General features: G+C 61.8%; 2 protein-coding genes across 5 annotated transcripts in view; one reads left to right on the top strand and one right to left on the bottom strand.

The window, feature by feature from the left end:
* LOC138381362 (maestro heat-like repeat family member 5) overlaps window positions 1-12,672 on the top strand; it is a 57,925-nt gene extending 45,253 nt beyond the window's left edge. The window contains exons 21-31 of the mRNA XM_069465593.1: window positions 443-596; window positions 1,911-2,091; window positions 7,229-7,373; window positions 7,833-7,950; window positions 8,754-8,897; window positions 10,017-10,193; window positions 10,747-10,902; window positions 11,532-11,654; window positions 11,857-11,959; window positions 12,152-12,226; window positions 12,572-12,672. Coding sequence (XP_069321694.1) covers window positions 443-596; window positions 1,911-2,091; window positions 7,229-7,373; window positions 7,833-7,950; window positions 8,754-8,897; window positions 10,017-10,193; window positions 10,747-10,902; window positions 11,532-11,654; window positions 11,857-11,959; window positions 12,152-12,226; window positions 12,572-12,672 — 1,477 coding nt within the window. The remainder of the gene's footprint in view (window positions 1-442; window positions 597-1,910; window positions 2,092-7,228; window positions 7,374-7,832; window positions 7,951-8,753; window positions 8,898-10,016; window positions 10,194-10,746; window positions 10,903-11,531; window positions 11,655-11,856; window positions 11,960-12,151; window positions 12,227-12,571) is intronic.
* A 3,059-nt stretch (window positions 12,673-15,731) lies between these two features.
* PTP4A3 (protein tyrosine phosphatase 4A3) lies at window positions 15,732-23,850 on the bottom strand. 4 transcript variants are annotated; one of them, XM_069465941.1, is made up of 5 exons: window positions 23,691-23,850; window positions 21,303-21,395; window positions 18,916-19,007; window positions 18,101-18,175; window positions 15,732-15,947 (listed from the first exon to the last, which is right to left on the bottom strand). In XM_069465941.1, exons 1-5 carry the CDS (start codon window positions 23,793-23,795, stop codon window positions 15,830-15,832), a joined length of 483 nt encoding a protein of 160 aa, XP_069322042.1. In that variant the 5' UTR covers window positions 23,796-23,850; the 3' UTR covers window positions 15,732-15,829. The 4 variants fall into 4 exon arrangements, with proteins under 4 accessions (XP_069322042.1, XP_069322041.1, XP_069322044.1 ...); XM_069465940.1 differs by having other exon boundaries at window positions 18,916-19,046; XM_069465943.1 differs by lacking the exon at window positions 21,303-21,395 and having other exon boundaries at window positions 18,916-19,046.
* Window positions 23,851-26,090: the final 2,240 nt, after the last annotated feature.

Consider the following 26,090-nt stretch of genomic DNA (forward strand, 5'->3'; position numbering starts at 1 on the left):
GAGGTGACGGCTTTGCAGATGGCTGGGGCTCTGGCCACAGTGCCTGGGAGCCATGGAAGGTGACAAGCAGTTGAGCAGTGGGGACACAGGGCCAGATTAGGCAGCTCTGTTTGGGTGAGGAAGTGGAGGGGAGACCCTGGAACTGGGGAGACCCAGTAAGAGGCTGCTGTGGATGAGAAATATGCTCAGGGACCAGGGGCCGACTGTCCCCAGGTCACTCTTGTCCAGCCCCACTCCTCGTGCCCCTTCCCTGACAGCCCACAGTGCTCCTGTCCACCCCTTGGCCCCCGCTCCATCAGGGTCCAGCTCAGGGCCCAGCCCGGCCTCCACCCTGGACTCCATGCTCCTGGCACCAGGCCCTGGTCACGGTGGCCTGCTGGCATGGCTGAGCCAGGCCGGCCTGAGCTGCAGCCCTGCCCTCACGGCCCCTCTCTGCCCACAGCAACGCCTTCCAGCTGTGGAAGGCCCTGGGGACCGAGCAGCCGGTGAGCCACCTGGTGCTGACCATGCTGCTGACCTGGCTGCACAATCGGCCCCTGCCTACCGGTGCCAGCGACAGTGGCCCCAAGGAGAAGCCCTACCTGCGCTCGCTGGCCGTGAGTCTCTGCTGCCACCCCTGGACCCCAGGCGACATTCAGTCAGACGGTGGTGGCACCTGGAGCACCCACTGTGTGGCAGGCTGCAGAAGCCCAGCCCAGCCCCAGCCAGGAGGAAAGGGCCCTGGAGCAGCCCAGCCCCCACTTCCTGGCCAAGGCTCCGCCCCATCTGTGAATCAGGACAGTGTGTCAGTCCTCAGGGGCTCAGTCCTGTGGTGTGTGCCAGGCCTCAGAGGGGGGCTCAGGTAGAGAGGAAGGGAGAGACTCGAAGCCCCTGCCCCATCCCTGGGCTCTGGAATCGTACATTCTTGAGGAATCTTAAGGGCTGCGTCCTGCAGCCCCGCCCTCCTGTAGGAATCCCTGCCCCAGCCTATCCCATAGGCCCAGCCCTGCTTGCTCACCCCCAGGAGCAGGGAGCTTACCTCCTAACGCAGCCACATCTGTCCCCCTCGGCTGGACTCTGCAAGGCAGCAGCTGTGCCTCCAACCCTGTTTGGAACTTTCCAGGCTGAGTCCCTGCCCCAAAAGTCCCCTGAGCAGAGGCCCAGAGCTCACGGTTGCCCCCCACCTGGAGCCCCCCAGACAGGCTGCTGCCTGCAGCAGGGTGTGGTGATGACTGAACAATGGCAGCAAGGGAGAGTCCCTCCCCCAGCCCCCAGCCCCCAGCCCCCACCCCAGCAGAGCAGTGCAGGGCTCAGACCAACCCAGGTCGCAGCAGGGTGGCCCTCCCTGCGGCCCACTGTGCCCCCAGCCCCAGCCCTCCCCTGGTCATCGCTGCTCCGTACTGTCCCGCACCCAGACAACATGCTGGACTGAAGGCGGCTGCCGCACTGCAAGCCTCGGGGCTGGAGGCTGCTGTGGGCAGACCCTGCCTTCCAGGGCCCTGCTGTGTGCCAGGCACAGCGCTAAGGATACAGTGGGGACCATGCAGCAGCAGGACCTCACCTTCAGGGTGACAGAGTGGAGGGGCGAGACACCAAGCATCAAGCCGTTCAGATAGTAGCTAAATGCAGAGAGCAGATGTCAGGGTCCCTGGGTCATGGTGGGAGGTCTGCAGGGGTGTGGGGCGAGCAGCATCCCAGGCAGACAGCAGGGAGGAGGCGGGCTGTTGAGCAGCAAGGTGACCACAGTGGCAGGTCCAGAGGGTGTGGGAGAAGGCCAGGCTGAGTCTGCAGAGGTGACAAGTGCTGGGCCTTGAGTGGGGGACATCATCTGGGCACTCATCTTGGGTTTTGTGGGACAATGGATCAGCACCCCCTGCCCCATGGCCCCTAGGGCTTGGGAGCCTCATCCCTGCCCCTTCTGCCCCCAACAGGCCATGAACACACTGCACGAGCTGCAGTTCGCCCGAGAGTTCAAGAAGGCGGTGCAGGAGGCCTACCCCGAGCTCTTCCTGGCCCTCCTCACCCAGATGCACTACATCTTGGAGCTGAACCTGCCCGAGGAGCCTCAGCCCAGGCAGCAGGCCCAGGGGGCGGCCACACCCAGCCCCCAGAGGTAAGACCACATTGCCAGGGGCAAAGATGGTGTGTTAGCCTCCTAGGGCTGAGTGACAAAGTACCACAAATGGGTGGCTTAAAACCACAGGAATGTGTTGCCTCACAGTTCCTGAGGCCTAAGTCTGAAGTCAAGATGGCAGCAGGGCCACGCTCCCCCAAAACCTGCAGGGGTGGAGCCTCCCTGGCTTCTTCCTGCTTCTGGTGTCTCCCAGCAGTCCTGGGTGTTCCTTGGCATGAAGCTGCATCACTCTGATCTCTGCCCCATTGTCACCTGACTTTCTCCCTTGTGTACCTGTGTCTAAATTTCTCCTTTTTATCAGGACACTGGTCACTGGATTAGGGCCCACCCTAATGACCTCATCTTAACTTGATGACATCTGCAAAGACCCTAATTCCAAATAATTCCAAGATCCTAATTCCGAATTCGCAGACACCTTCGACATGTCCTTTCTAGGGGGGATACAGTTCAACTCACAACAGTCATGATCCCAAACACCATCCAGGGCCAGGGTACAGTCAGTGCCCACAGAGCAGCTGTGTCCTGTTCACTCATCACCTGAGGGCACTTACAGCAGAGACTGTCACAGCCATACAGGGACCACACGGGGACAGCACTTACCAAGAGTAGCCAAGCAGTGCGCCACATTACCCCAGTGTGCTCCTTGTAAGGATTCTGGAGATGAATGTCATCTTCCCATTTTACAGATGAGACAACTGAGGCTCAGAGAGGGTCAGAGGCTTCCCCTGAGCCACACAGCATGTCCATGTGGAGCTGGCCTAGACAGCAAGGCCCCACCAGGCCATCACTCACCCCCTGGGGACAGACAGCCTTCCAGCATTTCACTGGTCCCTGGCACATGTTTGTGTAAATGTCATGGACTGTCACCCGCCCCCGCCTGTCATACTCAGGCTGCAGTAGGGCTGACTGCCTTCATCTTCCCTCTGTACCAGGTCATATTTCCAGAAATCCAATAAGCAAGTCTTTAAAAACCACTGGGGCCAACTCTTTTCATTTGTTTGTATTATGATGTGCTTCACGCAATTTGTCAGTTTTAACAGCTCTCCCCAAGGCAAGTGACTAAAAAAAGTCACTTCTTCTCATCTTGCCCCTGAATTCAAATGTGCATATAAAGTTCCTTTTTTATTCAGATCAACCATGCAAAATGCATGAATCTTCCCTAATAAGCTAATAAACGTTCTCCACCAGGGCATGGGAGGGTTGGGAGAAAGCAGTGCTGAAGTCCTCCTCCGTGCTGCTCCCCCTTCTGGCTGCTCTTCCCCAGGGACTCTGCCTCCCCCAGGACTCTGCTCACCTGTGACCTTGCTGAGGCTTCCCCAGCCACCCCAAGACAGCAGCCCCATCAGTGGCCTTCCCATGGCTCCGGGCTCTCTTCTCCCCACTGCACCATCACCATCTAACATCTGTTGTCTGCATTGTACCTGGCTTACTCCCTGCAGCTCACAGATCAGAAGGTGCTGGGGAGCAAGGACATCTGTCTGTCTCTCGGGCTCCCCCATGGATCAGGGGGCTCTGTCTCCCCTGGGTTCCCCCATGCAGTGGGGGCGTCTGTCCGTCTCTCCTGGGGCCTGTGAGTAGCTTTCTGCCCAGGCCCGCTGGATGGAGATGCCCAGGCGGTGTGTCCCTCTGCATTGGCCCCTGCTTTCCCGCCGCCTCGGGGCAGGTCCGCCCAGCACTGAGGCCCCACAACAGCCACGAAAGGAGAAACTCTCCCCCGGACATGGTCCACTGCCTCTGATTGGCCCACCTCGGGTGACATGCCCACCGATGAACCAATCACCTTCGCCACAGGTACCTGTAGGGCTCTGATTGGCCAGGCCTGGCTCCCGCGCCCTCCCTGGAGCCTCACAGGACCTGCGCCGCCTTCCCCGCCAAAGGGGCCGAGGCAGTGGGCGGTGACTGTCGCCACCAGCAGTCAGGGGCCATGGGGAGGCTGGCGCCTGCCAGGGCGGCATCACCCAAGTGTGTGGCGGTGGCGCAGGGCCTGGGGTCGTGTGCCAGGCTGTTGTGACACCGTCGAGGGGCCGAGGGCATCGGGCCCCTCACTGCTGAGCAGCCCACTGTCTCTGAGCCCCCAGCAGGGTGGAGCTGACACAGGGCAAGGGCAGCTAGGCGAGTCTCGAGGCGTGGTGGGACTGTCCTGGCTGTCCGAGGGCCCTGATGTCCCGCTCAGCTGGGCCGCCTGGGACCAGCGAGTGGGGTTTGGGCAGGGCACCCTTCCCCCAGTGGGGCTGCATCGGAGCTGCCAGCCCTGCCTGCGGGGCGCTCCCTCCCCTTGGCTCCTGTCACTAGCAAAGCCCTTTTCCTCAGAGAGGTGACCCGCATGGGTCAGTTCTCAGCTGGGTCTTCCTCCAACCAATCTCCATCCTGCCCCGCAAAGGACTTCTTGTTCTCTCACTTCATCCATTGTGGGCTGACACTCCCTAATTCTCATGCGGTACCTCATTTCCCTCTATTTCAAGGGCATTCCTCATGCTCACCCTCCGGTTATCTTCAGTTCCCTCCGTCCCAGGCCAAGGGGCAAAGGCTTGTGACAGAAAGAGGAGGAGGGACTTCACACCCATTAGGATGGCGGCTATCAAAAAGTGAAAATAACAAATGTTGGTGAGGATGCAGAGAAACTTGAGCCCTTGTGCACTGCTCGTGGGAATGTAAAATGGTGCAGCTGCTGTGGAAGACAGTATGGAGGTTCCTAAAATAATTAAATATGGAATTACCATATGACCCAGTAATTCCACTTCTGTATTTATGCTCAAAATAATTGAAAGCAGGCACCCTGAACAGGCATTTGCACACCCATGTTCATAGCAGCATTATTCACAGTAGCCAAAAGGTGGAGACAACCCAAGTGTCCAGCAATGAATGAATGGGTGAACAAAATGTGGTGCGTACACACAATGGAACATTATTCAGTCTTAGAGAACAAGGAAATTCTGACACCTGCTACGACATGGATGAAGCTGGGAGACATGACAAGTGAAATAAGCCAGTCACAAAAGAGCAAAGATGGTATGATTCCGTTTATATGAGGGCTCTAGAGCAGTCAAATTCATAGAGACACAAAGTATAATAGAACTGTGGGTGCCAGGGGCTGGGGGAGGAGAGAATGGGGGTTAGTGTTTAAGGGAGTTCAGCTTAGGAAGACAAAATAGTTGTGGAGAGGGATGGTAGTGACGTTTGCTCACTATTATGAATGTGCTCAATGCCACTGAACTGTACACTTAAAATGGTCACTTGTACGAGATGTGTATTTTACCATAGTTAAAAAGGAAAGTAAAACAGGAAGAAGAGGAGGAGATAGTGGCGGGGGTGGGGGGGAGGATTGGGGAGGTGGGAGGCTGGGGTCTGACTGGCCTCAGGGAGCGAATGGGCTTCCCCGTCTCTTTCTCGGAAGCCTTTGCCCCCTCTGGGGCCAGGCTGGGGACAGGGGTTTGGTCGAGTATAGGGCAGCATCACTAGGATGCAGAGTGTCCAAAGAGGCTGAAGGAAGGGCAAGACCTTGGGCCCAGGAGGATGGTCCTTCCACGGCTGGGCGTGGACCTGAGGAGCTCCATCTGCATGGATCTTGGGGCTGCATGTGGATTTCAGGATACACATGTCCCTGGGCACTGCCCAGGGGTCCTGCGCTGGAGGTGGTTTTAGGTATTAGGGACCTGCGGGACGGGGGTATGGTTCACCCCAGGAGTTGGACAGGGAGTCTCAAGAATGCTCAAATCAGCTGAACGTTATCTTCCTGGAGCCCTGCTGTGGCTACAGGGACAAGGCAATCATGAAGGGCGAGGAATCCTGGGGCCACAGGACCAAGGTGGCCAGAGTCCTCACAGAGCGAGCAAAATGCCATGACCCCCAAGCTGTCTTCTCCTGAAAACCATCATCACTCTGTGGCTAAGGCCAGTGACCTGGAAAATGCTGCCTCTTTTTATGGCACAGCTTGGGGCGGGAGGACAAGCCAGCTGGCATTTGGATGGGCACCATCGGGGACTTTCACAAAATGGCATTTCATCTTTTGACACTCAGTTTTGCAAATCTGCTTGCCTGGTCCAAGCTGACAGCCTCATTCCAGGGCACGCTCACACATCCAGGGTAATGCGCCCACGGCAACCAGGCAAGGGGTGGCTGGAATGGTGACAGGCCAGCAAGCCAGGGTGGCCTTGCATTTCCCAGGCCTGCATTCTCAGGCTTTCTACCTGTGTCCCAGGACTGCGCTCAGTGCCTGGGGCAGCTCATTGATGTTTCAGTTTGGAGCCAGGGCCCAGCTTGATCCCAGTTCTGTGCCTTTGACCAGGCTGTATGACAGGACATGTCCCCTCCCTAGACTGCTCCCTCCTCGGTGGCAGTGGAGTGGCAGTAGAGAGCTACCTGAGATGGACAGGTGAGCACCTCACACAGCTACACCACGCGCCATCTGCGGTGTTCTTTCTCCATCACACACGTGCGTGGCCAGTGCAACAGGGTTACTCCGTGTCATCTGAGAGCAGGGGGCCCGTCCCAGGAGTGGCATAGGGACCCTTCTCTGAGCTTCCTGAATGCCATACACCCCCAGCTCCTCCTCCCTCCCCAGCCGCCCCCCTCTGCATTCCTCACCCTTATTTAAGTGTCATCCCTTGAGGCCCAGCCTGACCCTCTCTACTTAATGACTTGGGAGACCCCCAGTCCCCAGATAGCTCCACAGCTCTCACTCCAGCCCTGTCCTCCGAGCTTCAGCCATGTAAATGCAGCCTCAGTGCAAGTGTTGTCTCCTCTAAGATGCTCCAAAGGCACCTCCCGCTCACTATGTGCCAAACCCACAGCGAGCCTCTCCACAACGCCTGGTCCCTCCCCTCCCTGGTCGGGCACCCCTCTGGTCTCTTGCCCAAGCAAGGCCTGGGCTCTGGGTGGGCTCGTGCTGCCTCCCATGCCCAGGACAGCAACCCCCACGTCCTGGGCCCCAATATCCCGTGTTGAATGAGGGCAGGCATGAGCCAGCCCCAGGGAGGCCTCGGGACATCAGGCTCTGGAGCCAGGGCAGGAGCCAGAAGATGCCTTTCTATCTGGGGCACTGGGTGTCCTTCCCATGGACGGGGGGGCCCAGGTGGCCGCTCGTGGCCCTGGGCGGGCCCTGACCCCCTCTGCTTGGCTGCAGCACATCGCTGGAGGCACTGAAGAGCCTGCTGTCCACCACGGGGCACTGGCACGATTTCGCCCATCTGGAGCTGCAGGGCGCCTGGGAGCTCTTCGCCACCATCCACACCTACCCGAAGGGTGTGGGCCTCCTCGCCAGGTATGGGTGGGCTGAGGGCAGGTGGGGGGATCCTGGGGGCCTGGTGCATGGACCACAGTGATGGGGCCTGGGGCCTCTGGAGCCACCTGCAGCCCCCAGGGCCTGCCTGTGAGCATGACCCTTCAGACTCACGCGAATGCACACAGCGGCCCTCCGGCACGGGAAGGCACTTGCCCCCGTGCCCAGGCACAGGCACACTGCCTCAGAGCCTGTGGATGCAGGTGTCTTCCCCCAGTCCCCACCCTGGCCTGCACCTCCTGGGGACAAGGGCTATACTTGCCTCTCTCTCTCCCCCATGTCCAGCCCAGACCTGGCACGAAGTGCCAAGGGGCACAGGAACAGGCTCAAAGAATTGTCCACCCACATCAGGATACTCTTGGCCACTCGGCCCCCTAGGTTGGGTGGTGGCAGTGGGGTGGGCTCAGGGCAGTGACCACAAACCCAGGCCTTGTCCTCCAGGGCCATGGTGCAAAACCACTGCAGGCAGATCAAGGCAGTTCTCGGCCAGCTGCTGTCCAGCCTGCATAAGAGCCAGCAGGAGCGGGAGAGGAAGGCAGCCATGCTCATCCTCACTGAGGTAGGGGTCCAGGTGGGCCTGAGCCACCATCCTCTAGCCTGAACCCACAGCTGACCTCACCCTGAGCGGGGTGGGGGTCACCCAGGCAGACCCCTCACAGCACCGCCTTCCCGCCCCAGCTCTGCAGGGGTATCCACCGTCTGGGGCTCCTGGCTTGCCCCCCACTTCTAGGCCCCCGTCAGCCTGCAGCCTCGGGGGACCTGTGTCTCCACTCCCTCCTCCCTCGCTGCACAACCCCTGCAGAGCTGAAGGGGCACTGTAGACTCAGTCAGACCCGGGCTCAAACTTCAGCCCTGTCCTGCCCTTGTGTGATCGGGGAGTAGCGGGAAGGGGATGGTCAGAGCCTGACACGCTAGGGTGTGGCCAGCTTTGCAGCTCTGAGCTCTGGGCAGTGGCAGGGCTAGAGGCAAAGTGTGTCCTTTCCAAATGGACCAGTCAGGGGAACCCAAATCAAAGCCTCACGCCGGCTCCCACCCCTCCAGCAGGTTGCCTGGCCCCCCTCCAGGGGCTGTTTCCCCAGGTGTCCCATGAGCCAGGCTGTTGACATACGTTGGCCCCAGCCTTGCAGTGGGACCTTAGGCAAGGCCCATTCCCTTCCTGGGCCTCAGTTTCCCCACATGCACACTGAACCAGGTAGGTTTCAAATGCTTGTAACCCAAGATATCCAGAAGGGTGCTGGGCAACCACCATCCCCAAACCCCCACCGAGACCCTGGTCCCAGAGCCCCACCCCTTGACCCAGATACAGGCTCCCCAGAAAAGGGTGCTGAGCTTAATGGCCTGCCCTCCTGGGGGCTGCCCCAGTTCCTCTACAGCCCTGCCCTGCTGGAGGTCCTCCCCAAACAGGCTGCCCGGACTGTGCTGGGGCGAGGCCTCAGGGACCCCAGCCCCGAGGTCCGCATGTTGAGCCTGCAGGGCCTGGGGAACATCCTCTTCCAACCAGACAAGGTAAGGGCCGCAGGGGCTGTGGCTGGCGCACACCCCACCCAACAGAGCAGCCAGGTGCAGCAGGTGTGGACGAGGCCCTCTGGGCTGGAATCCCAGCTCTGCCACTACTTCCAGTACTGTGGATTAAGACACTGGCTCCACTTCTCTGAGCCTCAGTTTCCTCGTCCATAGAATGGAGCAGGTTATGGGAGGGGTGGAAGTTTCTAATCCCTGGGGACAGAGTCTCCTCCACACCCAGGAGAGAGACGAATCCTACTACAGACTTCCAGGTGCCACTGAGGAGCCAGCCAAGTGGCTCCCAAGCCTGGCCCAGAGAGAACGTCCTCTGAGAATCCTATGGATGGGTCCCCCCAACAAGCCATTGTTGACTTACCTCTACAACATATATCCTCAGAAAGTGTGTGTTGCTGTTGAATGACTCACTTGCTGAAAATGAATTTAGTATTTTAAAACCAAACAGAGCTTAGGAAGCCGGTAAAATTGATTTAAACTTGTTTAAAAGTTGTAAAAAATCACCCAGGTCTGCACACAAGCCATGGATAAGGGGCCCAAGGTCAGGAAACATCCATTTGCCAACACATTGCTTTCTGACAATCCATCTAGCAAATTTAGGAATGCACTGCCAACAAGTGGAGCAGACAGAGTTGGCTGAAAATAAATTCAATTTTTTTTTTTTTTTAAAAAAGAAGCAAAGTGTAAAAATGGAACATAATGGTCATTTGCAACATAAAAGGTCTGGAGCCACCACCTGGTGCACACAAAATCCCCCTTGTGGGAGAAACCAGTGACTTCAGTATGGGCTATTTGACCAACTCTGTCCGGTCCCTTCCCCGGACTCCACCTGACCCGTGGCCAGGCTGGGAGTGGGGGAGGGCAGGGTGGGGTGGAGAAAGGGAGGGGTGGCCCAGGACTTGGTGAAGGAAGGAACCTGGACCCAATTAGTATTGAGGTCTCTTGTGCAGGCCTCGGGGCTCCTGGGGGAGCACGGCGCCCCATGGTGGGCAGAGCCGCCAGACGCACAGCTCCAGGTCATCCCGGGCAGGCCCCGGCACATGGGGGCAGGGACAGGGGTGGTGGGGCCTGGCGCCTCCACCCACCACCCCCTCCCGCCGCCCCCAGGGAAACCTGCTCCGCAGGCAGCTGCCGTTCTTCTTAGAAGGATTCTTCCAGAACAGTGAGACAGTGGTCGTGCGCATCATGGACACCGTGTCAGACGTGCTGCACCGCCTTGGCTCTCAAGGCACAGGTGCCCAGAGCCTCGGCGTCGCCATCAACGCCCGCTCATTCTTCGATGACGTGAGCGCGACAGGGGCCTTCCTGCCCACGCCCTTCCTGCACCCGCCACGCACATCCCCTTCCTCCACCGCGGGGAGCCCCACTACCACCTTCCAGCTATAGCCGGGAGGCGAGGCCCAATAGCGCCTGGGTGTGCACCCGGGCAGAGGTGGACCCCGTATGCCAGGTGTCACCAGGGGCCTCCGCCCCTCCTCCATGTCAACATTCACTCTCTCCGGCCTCGCCGGTCCTACAGCTGACTGCCCAGATTTCTTAACTTCATGACGTATCATTGTTTTTCCTTCACTGGGAAATTAGGGGGCTAAGTCCACCCCCAGGTGCACTCACGGCGCTTGGGTGTCAGGACGTGATTGTGGGTATGAGAGAAACTATGCCGTGTCCTTGGGGAGGCTGGAACCTGGCCCTGCCAGCTCTGACTGAGGGGAGACTTGGAGACTTGGCCCTGCCCTGGGACCCCGGAGCCCCACCATGTGGTGTGGGGTCCCCCACTGGGTGAAAGCTGGGTCAAACCCCTAAGCAGGTTTGGCTGTGGCTCTGAGCCCTTGCCTTGCAGGAGCGGGACAAGATCCGGGCGGCAGCCATGGCACTGTTTGGAGACCTGGTGGCAGCGATGGCAGACGGGGAGCTGAGCAGCCTGCGCACCCAGGTGCACCAGAGCATGGTGCCCTTGCTCCTGCACCTGAAGGACGAATGCCCAGCTGTCGCCACGGTCAGTGCCCCCCTGCAGGCAAGACGGGCTGGCAGGCCTTCGCCCTGGCCAGGGCTGGGGCCCACAGGTGGCCAGGGACTGGGCAGGCAGATGGCAGGAGGGCCGCCTGAGCGTGAGGGGTGCTCCACAGGGCCGCAGGTGGGCAGGCAGAGGGTCTGGCCACCAGCACCCTTTCCCGGACCATCGTCAGTCTGCTCACACATGTACACACATGTACACACACATGCACAGCAAGGCCGTACTGTCTGTTCTGCTCACTGCTGTGTGGCAGTGCCTGGCACGTGGTAGGGGCTCAGGCTGTTCGCTGAACTTGTTGAATATGGATTGAGTCCACCCGCCGTGTGCCAGCACCAGCCCATGCAGCCACCACTAGACACAGCTCAGCTCCCTGCCATCAAGGAGACAGACAAGCGGCAGCCAGTTCCAAAGGAACAGAGAGCTGTGTGCAGTCCAACCCAAGGCAGCCAGGGTGGCAGGGGACGTGTTCCCAAGGGGTGCAGCAGGAAGGAGCCAGGGCACACTGGCACAGCAAGCTGCCTCCAATGCCCACCAAAGCCTCATGGTCTCTGGGGCACGGGCCTTGGAGACATGGGGTGGTGGGTGACCCCCTCCCCTGTCTGTCCCCACAGCAGGCCAAGTTCACCTTCTACCGCTGTGCCGTGCTGCTGCGCTGGCGGCTACGGCACACCCTCTTCTGCACACTGGCCTGGGAGAGGGGCCTCAGCGCCCGCCACTTCCTCTGGACCTGCCTGGTGAGGGCCCAGGCCAGGGGACACTAGGCTATGGTGGGATAGGAGGCAGGGCAGGGGTGGCAGGCCAGGCTGGCTGCTCCCCATTCGCCCATCTTGGACACACCCAGGGCTGGGGGAGGTCGGGCAGGACTGCAGATCAGTGGTCTCTCCAGGGCCAGCCCCCCGGCCCCAGCCAATGATGGGTGTGTCCTCCTCCGGCCAGATGACCCACAGCCAGGAGGAGTTCAGCATCCACTTGTCACAGGCCATCAGCTACCTGCACAGCCACCACCGCCACATCAAGATGTGGGCTGCACTCTTCATAGGTGAGAGAGGGCCTGCCCCTCCTGAGCACTCCTGACCCTCACCCACCCCAACCCACCCACTGTCAGGAGAAGAAAGGTCGGGGGTTGAGGGGGGCCTTGGGGCTGAGGAGGCGTAGGGGTGGGCCTGAGCCCCCCAAGGAGATGGGGGGAACCCCCATCCACTGGCCAGCTGCTCCTCCGTCTGTTGCACAGGTTATACCATCTGCCACCACCCCCAGGCTGTGTCCCAGATGGTGAACAACGTTGACTCCAACCTGCTGTTCCGCAGTAAGCAACCCCCTGCCCTGTAAAACCCTCCCCCCACCCACACCCTCCCCCCCCAGCTCTAGTGCTCTAAAACCCATTCTGCAGATGGCAAGACTGAGGCCCCAGAGGAGGAGGGGCTTCTCCAGCCCCTCCTCAGGCCCCATCAGGGCACCTGGGAGAGGGCTCACACCACTCCACAACTGCTGGGGGCTCTGATAAAATAAGGGGCCGGAAATGGGCGGGGACGATGAGGGAAGGGAGTTGTCCCAGGCTTGGAGTCGGAGGAGCTGGGGTCAGGGCAACACCCTGCCCACCTCCCACCCAGGCCAGGCTGGGGTCCCCTAACTGGTCCCTCCTCTCCCGGAGCTTTTGAAGATCTCAAGAAAGACCCGGAGCCTGGCATCCGGGAATTCGCCACCAGGCAGCTCTCCATCCTTCCCAAGGTGTCGGCCAGACCCCAGCAGTGACCTCCAGCCGTCCTCCCCCACCCTCTCCTCCTTCCCCTCAACCTGGTCGGTCAGCCCTGCCCCATCTGCCCACACAGAGTTTGTCTGCATGACATTTTTCCATTTAAAAGAAAGATCTAGATTCAACAAAGAAGTGTTACACCTGTTAGCTCCCTGCCCACCAACCCGTGGGCCCCTCTGCTGTGACCAAGCTAAGCCCCAGGAGGCACTGGCAGGACTCCAGGACAGGAGTAGGGTCAGACCCAGGGACAGAGATGGGATCAGCTTGGTCGGCATGACCTGAGCCCAGCCGAGGCCTGTGGTGTCTGGGCCTGGCAGGCGCTGCAGGGGCAGCCTCCACCCCGGAGCATTCCCCAAGGTGCTCACTCGGTCTGCAGTTCGTCTCCAGCTTGGGCGCCACCACGACTGAGGGGCTAGCAGTGGGGAAGGGCACCCCCAGCCCAGGGACCCCACTGTCTCCCTCCACCCCTCCATCCTGCTTACTCCGGTCAGGGCTGGCAGCAGGACCTTCCCAGGGAGCCTGGCCCACCCTGTGGGGCCTGAGGCAGGGGTCTTGGCTCTCTGAGCCTCAGCTGTGCCATCTTTAAAACCCCTTAGGAGTCTAAATCCAGAGGAGGCTCCCCCTAACTCCCAGAGAGCCAGCCGGGGACCTGTCCAACCTTCAGCCAGGTCCTTCCCCCTCGGCCTGGGTTTTCCCACATGTGAAATGGGCAGATGGGCCCTTCCCTGGCCTGTGGGCCCAGGGAGCACCTGGAGAGACCCTCCCCACAGAGCTCTTCCTGGGGCCTCACCCCGGGCTGTGTCTTTCTCCAGACCCCAGCCAGGCCAGCCAGCGCCCCCCCAGCAGGACAGCCCAGAGAGCCCACCCCGTCCTTCCCTCCCTCGGGCTGCACTGACCCTCATCCACAGCTTGGCTGGGGCAGCTCCTTCCCCGGGAAGCCCTCCCCGACCTCCCACACTGCTCACCCACAGGCCCAGCTCCCATGTCCCCCACGCCAGCCCTCCTCAACTCCCCCTCCCAAGGCGGAGCACCCCACCCTCTCAAGGGTGGACCACTAGCCTGTGAGCCCCTCGGGGCAGGGCTGCACTGCACAAACCTTGGATGGTGGATTGAAAAATACAGCGACCTTCACCGAACACAGAGTTACTGAGTTCCAGGCGTGTTTGAGGAAAGGAGAAAATGGCCATGGGTGGAGCTGGTAGCCCCTCCGCACAAGAACCCAGGCGGCAGGTCTGGGCCGCCTCACCCATCGTCCGTCTCCGAGGTGGGGCCGCCGGAGAAGGGGCTTTCGGGAGGTTTTGCCTTTCTTGCATTCACCCATCCCGTCCACCGACCTCCTCGGGCACCCGCCGCAGGCCCCTCCCCGGCTGGAGGCTGGGGGAGCAGAAGGTGCCAGAGCTGTGTCCCGGGCAGGGGTGCGGTCCGCCCCGGGAGTCGGCTTGCTGGTTCCGCCCGCTCACCCGGCGCCTCTGAGCAGTGGCCGCCTGGCCTGTCCTCTGGCTCATCCTCCCTTCTGGAAAGTCTGTCTTAGCAAGAGCATGGAGCTGGGGGGCCCAGGCTCGATGGATTCCTGGACCTGACACTGACTTGGAGATGGGGAGGGGCCTATTCCTACCGGGCAGGGCCAGCAGCCTCTCAGGGCCTGGTGGACAGTAGGTGTCCCATCAGCGACACCAGTGCTATCAGCAGTCCAATGCCAGGCCGGGGATGGAGGGACAGAGCCTGTGTCCCCTGGGGTCACCCTCCCAGGACCCCAGGAAGACACAGCCCACCTGGCCACCCCAGGCCCCTGCTATGAGAGTGGACAGGACGGCCCTGGTGGTGGGCAGCTGGTTTGTGGGGAACAAGCCCCTGATAAGGTCTTGCCTTGCCACCTGGGCACGAGGCTCACCCTGGCCCGTTTCCTCACCAGAGAAAAGAGGAAAATTATTTCTGGGGGGATGGGTGAGAGGCCCTACTCTAGGGCAGGTGTGGGGGGATGGAGGGTGGGCAGCCAGGTGGGGGGCAGCCTGGGCCCCTGTTCTGGGACTGAGGCCCCTGACTGGGGCAGTGACTCAGAGAAGGGGCCAGTAAATCATCTGGGTGGTGTCCCCAGGTGGTGACAGTGCCTGGGGGAGGGGCCTGGGGCAGAGACCACCCACCAGCCTCCACACAGGCAGCCTGAGCCACCCTTCTCCCAGGTGTGGCCCCACCCTCCTCGCACCTCTTTTCTCAGCCCAGGGTGGGGCACGGTCCCCCAGAAACTTCACACACAGGCATATGAGCTTCATGGTCCATGGCCTCAGGCAGGCCCCCTCCCCAGGGCCTCCAAGCACACTCAGACCCAGCCCCAGGCACCCGTGTGCCCTTCCTCCCTGGGCTGACGGGATGGTGCATCCCTCCACCCTGACCCACGGTGCCCGAAATCATCCCACCACCACCGGCTCCCTTCTCTGGGCCTCTGAGGCTGAGATGAGGCCACCCCACCGGACACAAGGCCCTGAAAATGTACCCAGCGAGCCTCACCTCCTAGTGCCCCAACCCCAAAAGCCAAACCGTCACCAGCAACTCAGTCCAGAGACTTCCCAGCAGCCTCTAAGTCAGGGGTGCGGGGCCCGGCAGGGCCACCAGGGGGCGCCATGGGAGCCCCCGCGCAGGGGCGGCAGGTTCCGGGGACAGCAGCCTCCGCCGGCCCCAAGGCTGCCGTCCACCCCACCCACGCCCGCACCCCACTCCACACACAGGCACGGCTCCTTTTTTATTGCCTTAGAGGGTCCGGAACACCCGACTGCCCGGGATCTGGTAACAAGGTGCCGAGAACAGGTCCGGGTGAGGGGCCGCGGAGGAGGGGCTGGGCCCAGTGGTTAAAAAACACACCCCCACCCTGCAATAAACAGGCCAGAGAGGAGACCTGCCGCGGTGGCATCGAGGATGCTGGCGGGAAGCCAGGGAAGAGGGGGCCCGACTGGGCTCAGACACGCAGGACCAGGGGGCAGAGGCAGACGTGGGAGGGGCCGGTGGGGGGGCCGGCAAGGGGGCACACCAGGGCCGGTGGGCCGGTCGGACTCCACAAGGAGGGGAAGGCCAGATGGGGGCCGGCCAAGGCACAGAGCCCCTAGGGGCGGGCCGGGGCAGGGCGGGGCCACCACAGGCCCCAGGCCTGGCCAAGGTCCTGAGCTACATGACGCAGCATTTGGTCTTGTGCGTGTGTGGGTCTTTGAACCGCAGTCTCTGTTTAGGCCGGTATTTCTCCAGGTAGGTGAGCTGTTTGCTGTTGATGGCTCCTCGACGCTTCCTGGGAAGATGGGGACAGGGATGGGGTCATCTGGCCCCAGCTGGCCAACTCGCCTGCCCCAGGAGCTCGAGGCATGGAGTGCAGTGGGGGCAGCGGGTCTGGTGGCCAGCAGAGTGTCCTTGTGGCCAGCAGAGCCCCTCCTCCCTTGGGGCCTTTGCCCGGCTGCTCCCACTGCCGGAGTCCCCTTCCCTGCGGTCACTGGTCACCTGCAGCTCACCCCTGCTTGCCTTCCAAACTCACTCACTCCTCCAGGCTGACTTCCCCAGGCTCCCCGGCTGGGGACAACCCACCGCAGGCCGTGACGTCTAAGAGGGCCCCAAGGGTGGGGCCTGGGCACTTCCACCATCAGGGGACGGGCGGGGGCTGCGAGCAAGGCAGGGCTGTGCACAGAACTCAGGAGCCAGAGTCCTGCCTTGACCCTCCCAGCTCTGCCACCCTGGCCAAGTCCCACTCCCTCCCTGAGCCTCAGGTTCCTCATCTGTGAAATGGGATGGTGGTGGTGGGACACAAGGGGACCAAAGGACCGATGGTAAGCACAGGGCCTGGCACAGGGCAGCGGGACCAGTGGGGTCATTGTGGCAGTGAGCTGCTTCCAGCTCCAAGACACCAAGAACCTGGCCTGTGAGGTCACACTGTTCCTGCCACCTCACCTTCACATATGTACCTGCCCAGGGAGATAGGAGACGCTTCCTGGAGGTGACACTGCAAAGGAGCCTGAGACACCCTGAGGTAACAGGACAAGTGGGGGCCTAGCACTTCTGGAGGCTCATCAATCACCACCTACCCGTGGACCTCAGGTGTGACCAGACTCTGGCCTCAGCTGGGTCCCTGAGCAGAGCCCCTACTAACCATATCAGGCACACAATGTGGGCAAGAAACAATCACTGTTGTGAGGCACCAGGGCTTGTGCCTGCCTGTTTCTGCTGCACGGCCCAGCCTGCCCTGACCGATGCAGCCTGGAGCAGAGGGAGCCACGCAGCAGAAGCCACGGAGGTTTAGCAAGGCGTGGGGCAGGGACAGCCACAGTGAAGACCTGGCAGCCAGCCCTCCCAGAGCCACACCAAGGTGCACTGGGAGAAAGAGAGTGTGTTCACATCTGTGCTTGTGTGTGCATGTGTGCGCTGGCATGTGTGAGTGCGCATATACAGGTGCACAACTGAATGTGCATGTGTGTGCACCACCGGCGTGTGCATGTGTGCCTGTGTCCATGCATTCGTGTGTGCACACAGCCACCTGCGTGTGTGCACGTGTCCGTGGGTGCGTGCGTATGCGTGTGCACATGGGCCCCCCCAGGAGACCTGAGCGCCTGCAGGCACGCCCTCTCACGTGGACACACAGGGCGGGCCGGCGTGGCTGGTAACAAGCCTGCTTCAGGAACGAAGGGATGGCTGTGCCCGGCCAAGGCCATCTCAGGAGCAGCACAAGAGCGTGTGTGTCACACACACACGCGTGCACGTGCACGCAGCAGCTGGGCTGGGGCAGGCCTCCGTGTGTAGCGTCAGTGTGCCTGCGGACGCGGCCCTGCTGTGCCTGCCTGACTCCCCCAGGACTGCTTTTCCTGGGAGCAGTGGGCAGAGGGGAGCCCTCCCCAGGCAGGCCACCCAGCCACGCAGAGGGGAGGGGGGCCTGGAAACCTCTAGGGGGTAGGGCGGGAGCAGCGGGACTCGGGGGCAGCTTCAAGAGACACCAGCCCGCGTCCTCGCCCTATGGTGGGCACGGCGCTGTGGGGTGTTCAGGGTCTTGGTTTACGCCGAGGGGCTGGGCTGGACGGCTTCCACAAGTCCTTCCTCCTTGAACAGCGAAGCGAGTCCCACCGCCACGGCAGGATGGCGGGGGCCTCAGGAGCTCGTGTCTGGGAGGGCAGGAAGGACGCGCTGGGCCAGCGGCCCTCTGTGGCGGTGAGCAGAGCAGTACCCACTGTGCTGCTGTCACCACGGCCGCCATCCTCTGCCTCCCGGCTGTTCAAAGACGCTTTGGGGCTGCCTGTTTCTGCAGCCCAGCCCAGCCCGTCCTGACCGATGCAGCCTCGGCTGAGGGCACAGGGCAGAAGCCACGGGGTGCTGGAGGGGTGTGAGCCAGCAGAGGCCCTGGGCACCAGGACCTCTCGCCTGGACGCGGGGATCACAGCCCACCCTCCCCCTCCAGGCACTCACTGTCGGATGAACTGGATGGCGTCTTCGTACTTCATCCCGCTCTCGATGAGGGCCAGCGCCACGAGTACCGGAGCCCTGGGGACAGACAGTAAGGCTGGGGTCATCTGAGCCCACATGCCGTCCCCCTGACAGGCCACCTGTGGAAGACGCAGGGCATGGGGACCGAGGGGGCCCACTGCCCTGAGCTCCACAATGAGGGCACTGGCTTGGAGCCAAGTCAGGCTGCCTGGGCCCAAATCCCAGATCCCGCCTGTCCCTACTGTGCAACCTCCGGTGGTTTGGGCAACCTCTCTGTGCCTTGGGCCCCTCCCATGTAAAATTCGTTGGCAGGATGGGTAAACAAGGGAGCACAGGTAAAGCACTAAGCTCGGGTCTGGCCTGGGGTAAGAGCTTGAAACACACTGCCATCAACCCTGCTGGCTGGTCCTCCCTCTGCAAATGGGGGGTGGGGTCCCACTGCCTGGGTCATTTCAATCTAATCCAGGCTGCCGTTCCTCCTGCCTCAGGGGTCCAAGGCCCTGGGAGTGTCCCTGTGTCTTGGGAGGTGGAGCAGCAGCTCCTTTCCTGCACAAGGTACAGGGACAGTTTGAACCGCAGCAGGAGGGGGCTGGGTTAGACCTGGGGAAGGACTTCCTCCTGTGAGGCTGTTAAAGGACTTGTCTGGGAGCCATTATGCATGGGCCTCTGGGAAGGTCACGGGGTTGTGAGCTCCGGACCCACATCCAAAAGCGAGAAGGTCAGACCACCAGATACCCAGGCTCAAGCTGAGCTCACGGCAGCAGCGCCTGACGTGGGGAGCCCACCCCACCGCTCACCGTCCCAGGCCCGCCACGCAGTGCACGGCCACGCAGCTGCCAGGGTCCTCGCAGAACTTGGACTTCAGCAGGCTCAGCCAGTCCTCCACGACCTTGCCAGGAGGGGGAGCCCCGTCGTCAAATGGCCAGTCCTGCAGAGGGAAGCAGCCCGTGAGGACCCCGACCTGGAGGTGGCCAGGAGAGGTGGCCCCAGGGCTCAGGCTGGCTGGGACGAGACACGGTGCTCTGAGAGAGGCAGTGGATGCCAGCAGCCCCCTAAGGTGGAGGCACGGTTTGGCCATGAGTGTCCCACCATGAGTGCCCCATGGTGAGTGCCCCAGACTCATCATTTCCTGCTGACTTCAGTTGTTCTCTCCTCCAGGAAGCCTTCCTGGACCACCCTGCCCCTTTCTGAGTAGCGCCTCCTCCACAGCCCATGAGCCCTGCTACCTCCACCCCATTGGCTCTGGGGTCGCAATCCCTCCGCCTGCGTGCCCATGGCAGCCTGAGAGGTTTGAGGTCAGCAGGCCCAAGGGGTCTTGTCCTCCACGGTGGCACACGAGATGGCTGACACATGCTTGTCTGCGTCCCCAACCCCCAAACACGGCCACACAGCTCAGACACTGGGAGGAATGAAGAAAGGGCAGTAGGGTAAGGCCGTATTTCTGGAAGCAGGACTAGTCAGTAAAGCCTGCGATCTTCTAGTCAGGTGTCCTGGGAGCAGGGGGTTAATTTGGTTCTGGAAAATGAGCCGCACTTCCCACGGGCCCCCACCGCCCTGGAGAGGCAGGTGAGGCGAGCCTGAGTCTGCGTGGGGAGGGCTCAGCCGAGGGTGCGCCGCAGTGGGGACAGAGGCCCTTCCGCCTTGGCGAGGCAGTTCACGCAGGGCCAGGGACTGCTCCACAACTGGTGCCGTGTGCTACCAGGCGTGAGCCCACAAGGGCCCACTGAGGCTGAAAGGCAGCCCTCGGGGTCGCCTCATCCCCTCTCCGGCCTCCAGGCAGGGCAACTCCTGGAGGCAGCCTGTCTGCACGGCTGCCCAAAGTCTAACCCCAATCCCCCTGCTGCAGTGCAGGGAGGGAGGGTCTCTGACGTGCCCTGTGCCAAGAGGTACTTACACGCCATCGCCTCCCAGCCTTCCAAGCACCCACACTTTAAGATGAGGAGCCTGAGGCTCAGAGTGACCTGTGGGGCCACAGGGCTAGGAAGGGGCAGAGGCAGGATGCACCCAGGCCTGTCTGGCCCCAAAGCACCAGCTCTTCCCACCACTCCCAAATGGCAAGCAGTGGCCTCTAAACACAGCGATACCTGTCAAAATGGGGCCCTCGGATGAAAGGCAGTGAGGAAAGGGTCCTCCACACTGAGGAGAAGAGACAGAGGCCCAAGCACAGCGAGGCAGGGCCTGCCGCACACTGGGCTGGCCTCACTCCCTGCCCCAGCCCGGGAGGGGAAGCCTGCGCCAGGGGAGTCGCCGGCCACCAGGCTGCGCTGGACCCCAGAGCTGGCTCCAGGGCTCTGGCTGCTGTGGCCCGTTCCACAGGGACATGGCAGCAGAACTGCCCTACCCTCCACCTAGACTTGGGTCCCCAAGGCTGGAGGAGCCAGGGAAACGGCCCTGAGGGTCCCTCCCCACAGCCTCTGCAGGGAGCTTCCCAGGGACCTGCTGCCCGGCAACAGGGCCCCAGACGCCAGGCAGGAGAGGGAGGTAAGCCTGAGACGGGCCCAGGCGTGGAGGAGCCAGGCAGCCTGCATGCAGCCCCATGGGGGCTGGCTCTGCCAGGTTCTCGCGGGGAACCAAGTGCACACCCACTGCGCCCCAGCAGCCCCGTCCACACAGGGGGGCCCTGCTCTGCCAGGCAGGGATGTTAGAGGTCATAGCCCTAGACTCCAACAGGGAGCGCACCCAGCAGTCAGGACCATAACTGTGTGCCACCCTAGGCCGAGGCTCATGCCTTCCCACTATGTGGCCTGACCCAAGCCTCAGTTTCCCCAAGATGGAACCACGCAAGGGCTGCTGTGAGGCTAAGACCCCAGCATGCAGGAGGGCCCAGCTCTCAGGAGCTGCAGCCGGGCTAATGCACCAAGTGCAACCCCTGCCCTGCAGGCTGGCCCAGGCCACACCAGAGGTGGAAAATGGGATGCAGAGGGGGTGAATTTCTCTGGGTCCCACGTCCTGACACTCAGCCTGTTCCCAATGTGCCCAGACACATGTGGCCCAGGCACAAACAGGCTGCAGAATGGCTGGTGGCACTAGAGAGGCCACATGTGCCTGCCCCACAGCAAGGAGCACAAACCCACTGCCCAGGCGGAGAGGCGCACCCAGGCTGAGAAGGGCCGCCCAGGCCAAGAGGGCCCGTCCACCCCACCCCCCAGGGAACAGCGGTGTCCCAGCGCCACGCAGCTCTCACCACCACAGTGATGCCGTCCTTCTCCAGCGGGGCTTTGTCGTAGGTCACTTCGCACACGCGCACCACGGTGGTGGCCCCGTATTTCTTCAGGTCCTGGTAAGGGGAGGAGGGAGAGGCAGGCTGGCCTGATGCTGCAGAGATCAGGGGTCAGGACCCACTGACTGGAGCCCCCAGGGCAGGGCCGTGTCCCCTGGACCAGACAGGAAAGCTCAGATGCAGTGAGCACCACCTATGGTGGACCCTCAGGCTCAGTGACTGGCCAGGGTGGCATCTGGGGCTGGAAGAGCCTTTCCTGATGCCGCCGGGCACTTGTCCCTTGGCCCAACAGCACAGAGGAAGGTGTTCCCACCTACAGCCACTGTAATTCACAGCTGGACAGCTGTGACTGCAGCTCTCAGCACACTACCTCCCTCCTCTGTGGTGCTCAGGACACCCAATCTTACCAGCAAGGCCCCATTTTCCAGGCAAAACTACTGAGTCCCCCAGAGGGAGAGGCTCCCCCAGCCCACACATGGGCCCTGCATCTGGGCAGCCCCCCACCGGCAGGCCAAGCCCAGGAGCCCTTCAGAGTCTCCTAGGGACAGGCCTCAGCTGGCAGGGGGCCTCAGAGCAGGGGGGCAGGTGCCCGCTCAGATAGCCAGAGCCTGCACACCAGTGGGGAAGCCCACACTACCAGGGAAAAGGTCATGGTCACGCACAGCCAGACAGATATTTATACCCCACTCCATGCGGGCCACGTGCAGGGGATGTTCCCACCCCGACCTGCTCCCTGCAGCTATTTTGGGAGTGGTGAAGGGATCAGTTGCTGGGTCTTGCTGATCATGCGATGGGGACACCGGACACAGGGAGGCCAAAAGCCAACTATTCTAAGAACACAGGGAGTCGGAGGAGGTGCCAGGCTCTGAGACCATGGGGGTACACCAGAGTCCCTCTGTGTCCTCAGCAGGGGCAGCTGAACCCTCCCTGACCCTGATCACACACTGAGCCCCGATCTATTCACATGCTGAGCCCTGACCCTGGCCACATACTGAGCCATTATCTTAGTCATATACTGAGCCCTGATCCTAGTCATACACTGAGCCTCAACCCTAGTTACATGCTGAGCCCTGGTCCTGGTCAGGCACTGAGTCCTGATCCTGTTCACACACTGAACTTAGATTCTGGTCACACACTGAGCTTGGACCCTAGTCACATGCTGAGCCCTGATCCTGTTCACACACTGAGCCTGGACCCTGGTCACACACTGAGCCTTGACTCTGGTCACACACCGAGCCCCAACCTTGGTCAGACCTAAAGCCCTAATCCTGGTCACACTCTGAGCCCTGTCCCTTGGTGACACACTGAACCCCAACCCTGGTCACATTCTGAGCCCTGACCCTGGTCACTCACAGTGCTATGCTTACCAGTCTTGCTGTCATCTCAAGGGTCTCAGCTGTGAGACGGGGCAGACATCCTCCATAGGGCATCTGGCTCAGTGACCAGGTGCCCACTGCCCCTCTCTCTCTAGTTTTCGATGCCCTCTCATACCCATGTCCCTGTTTAATTATGACAAGTCCATGGTGACTTATGTTGCAAAGGAAAAAATAGAGTCTGAGGCCACAAACGACCCTGCGCCTGGCTGCAAGCTCTGCAAAAAGCCCTGCACTCGACTGCAACCTCTGCCGCAGCCTTGCGTAGCGCAGGCTCTGCACACAGCAGGGAGCGCTGCAGGGGCCCGGCTCCCACAGGAGGCCACGTGGACAGCTCCAGGTTCGGGTCCCAGCACAGGTTCGGGTCCCAGCACAGGTTCTGCCAACACTTGTGGTCACGTGTGCTGGAGTTGCGGAGAGCTGGTCTCTCTGCTCCTGGCTCTCCAGGGTGCGGTGGCCACTACCTTGTGGCCACTCCCTCCGCACACAAGAGATCTGAGCCCTGAAGCCCCCAGCCCAGCCTGTTCTAACCTGAAGCCTGCCGAAGCCCGAAAAGGCTTCCTGTGGCCTGGGCGGGCCATGGAGCCAACCTGCACACCTCTCCCCTTCTGTGTAGCCCCTACTAGGCAGCAACTTCTCACATCAGGGCCCCCCTCCCTTCTTGCTCAGCCTCTGCACGGGGGCCAAAGGGTGAGCAAAGGGCTCGGACGGCCCCAGCCATGGCCATGTCCCACCAATCAGAGCCCAGCCTGTTGCACCCTCACTTCCCAACCTCGCACTAGCCATGCAGCACACAGTCCCTTCTGCTCACACCAGCCCTCCGCAGGCCCCCCCCCCATGGAACCCAGGTGAGCCCCCAGGACATCGTACGTCCCCCCTCAGGATCCCATGAGAGGATCCATAAGCAGTGCGCGGCATTGACTGCTCTAACCCCATCCCACCAGCTCTGGCCTATCGACCCCACCCGGCCCCCACTCACCTCAATGAAGGTGCTGAGGGTGGCGTTGGTGGGGTTGTGCGTGATGAGGAAGCGCATGTTCTTGTAGCTCACCTCCACCGGGGCGGGCCGGTTCATCCGCGCCATGCTCCGCCCGACCCGGGATGGGCAGAGCGGGGCCAGCGGGGGCTGGAGAGGCCGGGGCCAGGCCGGAGAAGCCCCACCAGCCCCCAAAACCAAGCAGAATGAGATCCCTGTGCTTGTCCAAGAGAGGGAAAAGACTTAAAAAACTTGCCACCCCACCCCGCACAAATATTGTGCAAATACTTGGGAGAGGGGAAGGAAGCTGCCCGGTATTAGGATAATTAAAAAAGAAAACTCAACTCTTTAAAAAACAAAGGGAACAAAACAGGCCCCCAAAGTGAAACGGGCAGCTCCAAACTCCTGTCTCTCAGAGCTGGATAATTATAAAGGGGCAAAAACAAAAATAACAACAACCAAAAAACTTCAGCAAAGAAAAAAGACCCAAAGTGAACCCGGCCACCGGGGCAGTGTCCAGCGCTGGGCCCACCCCTGGGGACACCCTCTCTGCATCAGTGGCGGGCAGACAGCCCCCTTAGCTCAAGGGCGGGCCCCAAACTCCCAAGGACAAGGAAAAATGAACCGATCCAACTCCGGCAGCCTGGGGGTGGGGTCGCAGGCAGCGGCCGTGGCCGCTGAGGCCTCGGATGCACAGGGCCTCTGTCACGTTACCCCATCGGGGTACAGCAAGTCCCAGGAGTCCTGGAGGGGGCCAGGGGTCTCAGGCTGCAGAGCCGGCCCTGGGCCGGGCAGCGGAGGCCATCGGCGGGCGAGGGCGATGGTGGGGGCTGGAGGCGGAGGCCCCCTCTGCAGCAGGCGCGGCGGCGGCGCAGGGCGCAGCAGGACTCAGAGCGGCCCCGAGGCCCTCTCCACACATCCCCACCGGTCAGCGGCAGGCAACGAGGTCTAGGGAGGAGAGAAATGGTCAGCAGGGGGTCACCAGGAGCCCCAACTCCCACCCTGAGCCCACAGTCACGGGCTTCTCCCGGGGCCCTGCCCGTGGCCACATGAATGAGTGACCTTCCATGGCCTCAACTTCCCCACGTGAGAGCACGAAGGAGGACAGCTCCGACCAGGGCTGACCCAGGGGCCTGAGGTGATGGGAAGCCACCAGGACGTGATGGAGGGGCACGGAGGAAGAGGGGGATTTCAGGGACACACATGCCCCCAGAAGCGTGCTGCACCCCAGTGCGCAGATCACGGGTCCAACTGTGGTGACAGAGGCCAAGCCCCACGAAGGGCTGAGCCTGGCCCCTGCCCAGCAGCCCGTGGGCAGCAGACACCCCACCCCACCCCAAGTCAGTGCCCTTCTCCTCTTCAGATGCTTGGCCCCTGCGGAATGTCTGAGCCCTGGTCATTCTGGGGCGCCCGTCCTCAGGGAAAGGGGCTCAGGCCTAGCTGGTGCTGCCGGGGTACACTGGAGTTGGGGCAGGGCCAGGAGCCACCCTAGCCGCCTCTTACTTTGTACAGAACGTGTCCTGCCCGTCCCTGTCCACCCTGCCACGGTGGACCCAGTGCGCGCACGGGGCCGGCCAGGTACAGACACAGGCCGGGCTCTGCCCTCCCAGAGCTCGGAGAGGCAGGGACAGACCACAACAGCCAAAGGGCCAGCCACTAGGTAGCCAGGAGTGGGGTCACCCTGTGACAGGGTCCTGGGTCTCATGACCCCAGAGGTTTCGAGCAAGGGGGTCTCAGGAGCACGCAGCCTCCTGCCCACCCCACAGCAGTGCTGGGAGACCCTGGGCATGCCACTGGCCTCTCTGGGCCACAGTTACCCCATCTGCATGATGATGGGACAAAAAGATAACCTCAAAGCCCCCCGACCTCAGCTGTGACCCAGTGGTGAGCAGACCCTCCAGCCACTGGACGCAACCCAAGCCCCACCCCGTCACTCCTATCTGCTCATTGTCCCTGCCTCCCTCTCTCTGCCCGAGGAAAGGCCACCTCATGGGTGCCCCCTGGCATGGTGCTCCATCCCCCGCCTCCTCTTACCTTTGCCCTGCCCCAGCGCCCCTGCTCCAGCTGCCCACCAGGGAGGCTGGGCCTCCAGAGCCTCAGCCTGGGTGCAGGAAGGGCACGAGGCTGGGCCCCCGCGCTCAGAGCAGCCGTCTCCACCGCTGCTGGCCAGGAGCTGTGGGCACAGGCCCCCCCTGCCCAGGGCTGCGGCTGCGCAGGACGGTGGGGGCTCCTCAGTAGCCTGCCCGCCACACCCTGGGCAGTGGCCAACACTCACAGGCTCAGGGCAGGCGCCATCTCACACTCTGTCCCTCGCATGGTCCTGGGAGGGTTACGATGGAGGGACCCCAGAAGGAGGCAAAAGGCAGAGGGAAGGATTCCTGTCCCTAGCACAGCCAGCCCCCA

This window comes from Eulemur rufifrons, chromosome 3 (assembly GCF_041146395.1).
Source record: "Eulemur rufifrons isolate Redbay chromosome 3, OSU_ERuf_1, whole genome shotgun sequence".
NCBI lineage: Eukaryota > Metazoa > Chordata > Mammalia > Primates > Lemuridae > Eulemur > Eulemur rufifrons.

What these genes read in the sequence shown, in the direction of transcription:
- PTP4A3 (XM_069465940.1), bottom strand. Translation starts at nt 23,795, where the DNA reads ATGGCGCGGATGAACCGGCCCGCCCCGGTGGAGGTGAGCTACAAGAAC. An exon ending in AGGACGGCATCACTGTGGTG is followed by an intron (nt 19,047 to 21,302) that starts GTGAGAGCTGCG and finishes TTCCCTCTGCAG; the next exon opens with GACTGGCCATTTGACGACGG. An exon ending in GCCATCCAGTTCATCCGACA is followed by an intron (nt 15,948 to 18,100) that starts GTGAGTGCCTGG and finishes CCATCTTCCCAG; the next exon opens with GAAGCGTCGAGGAGCCATCA.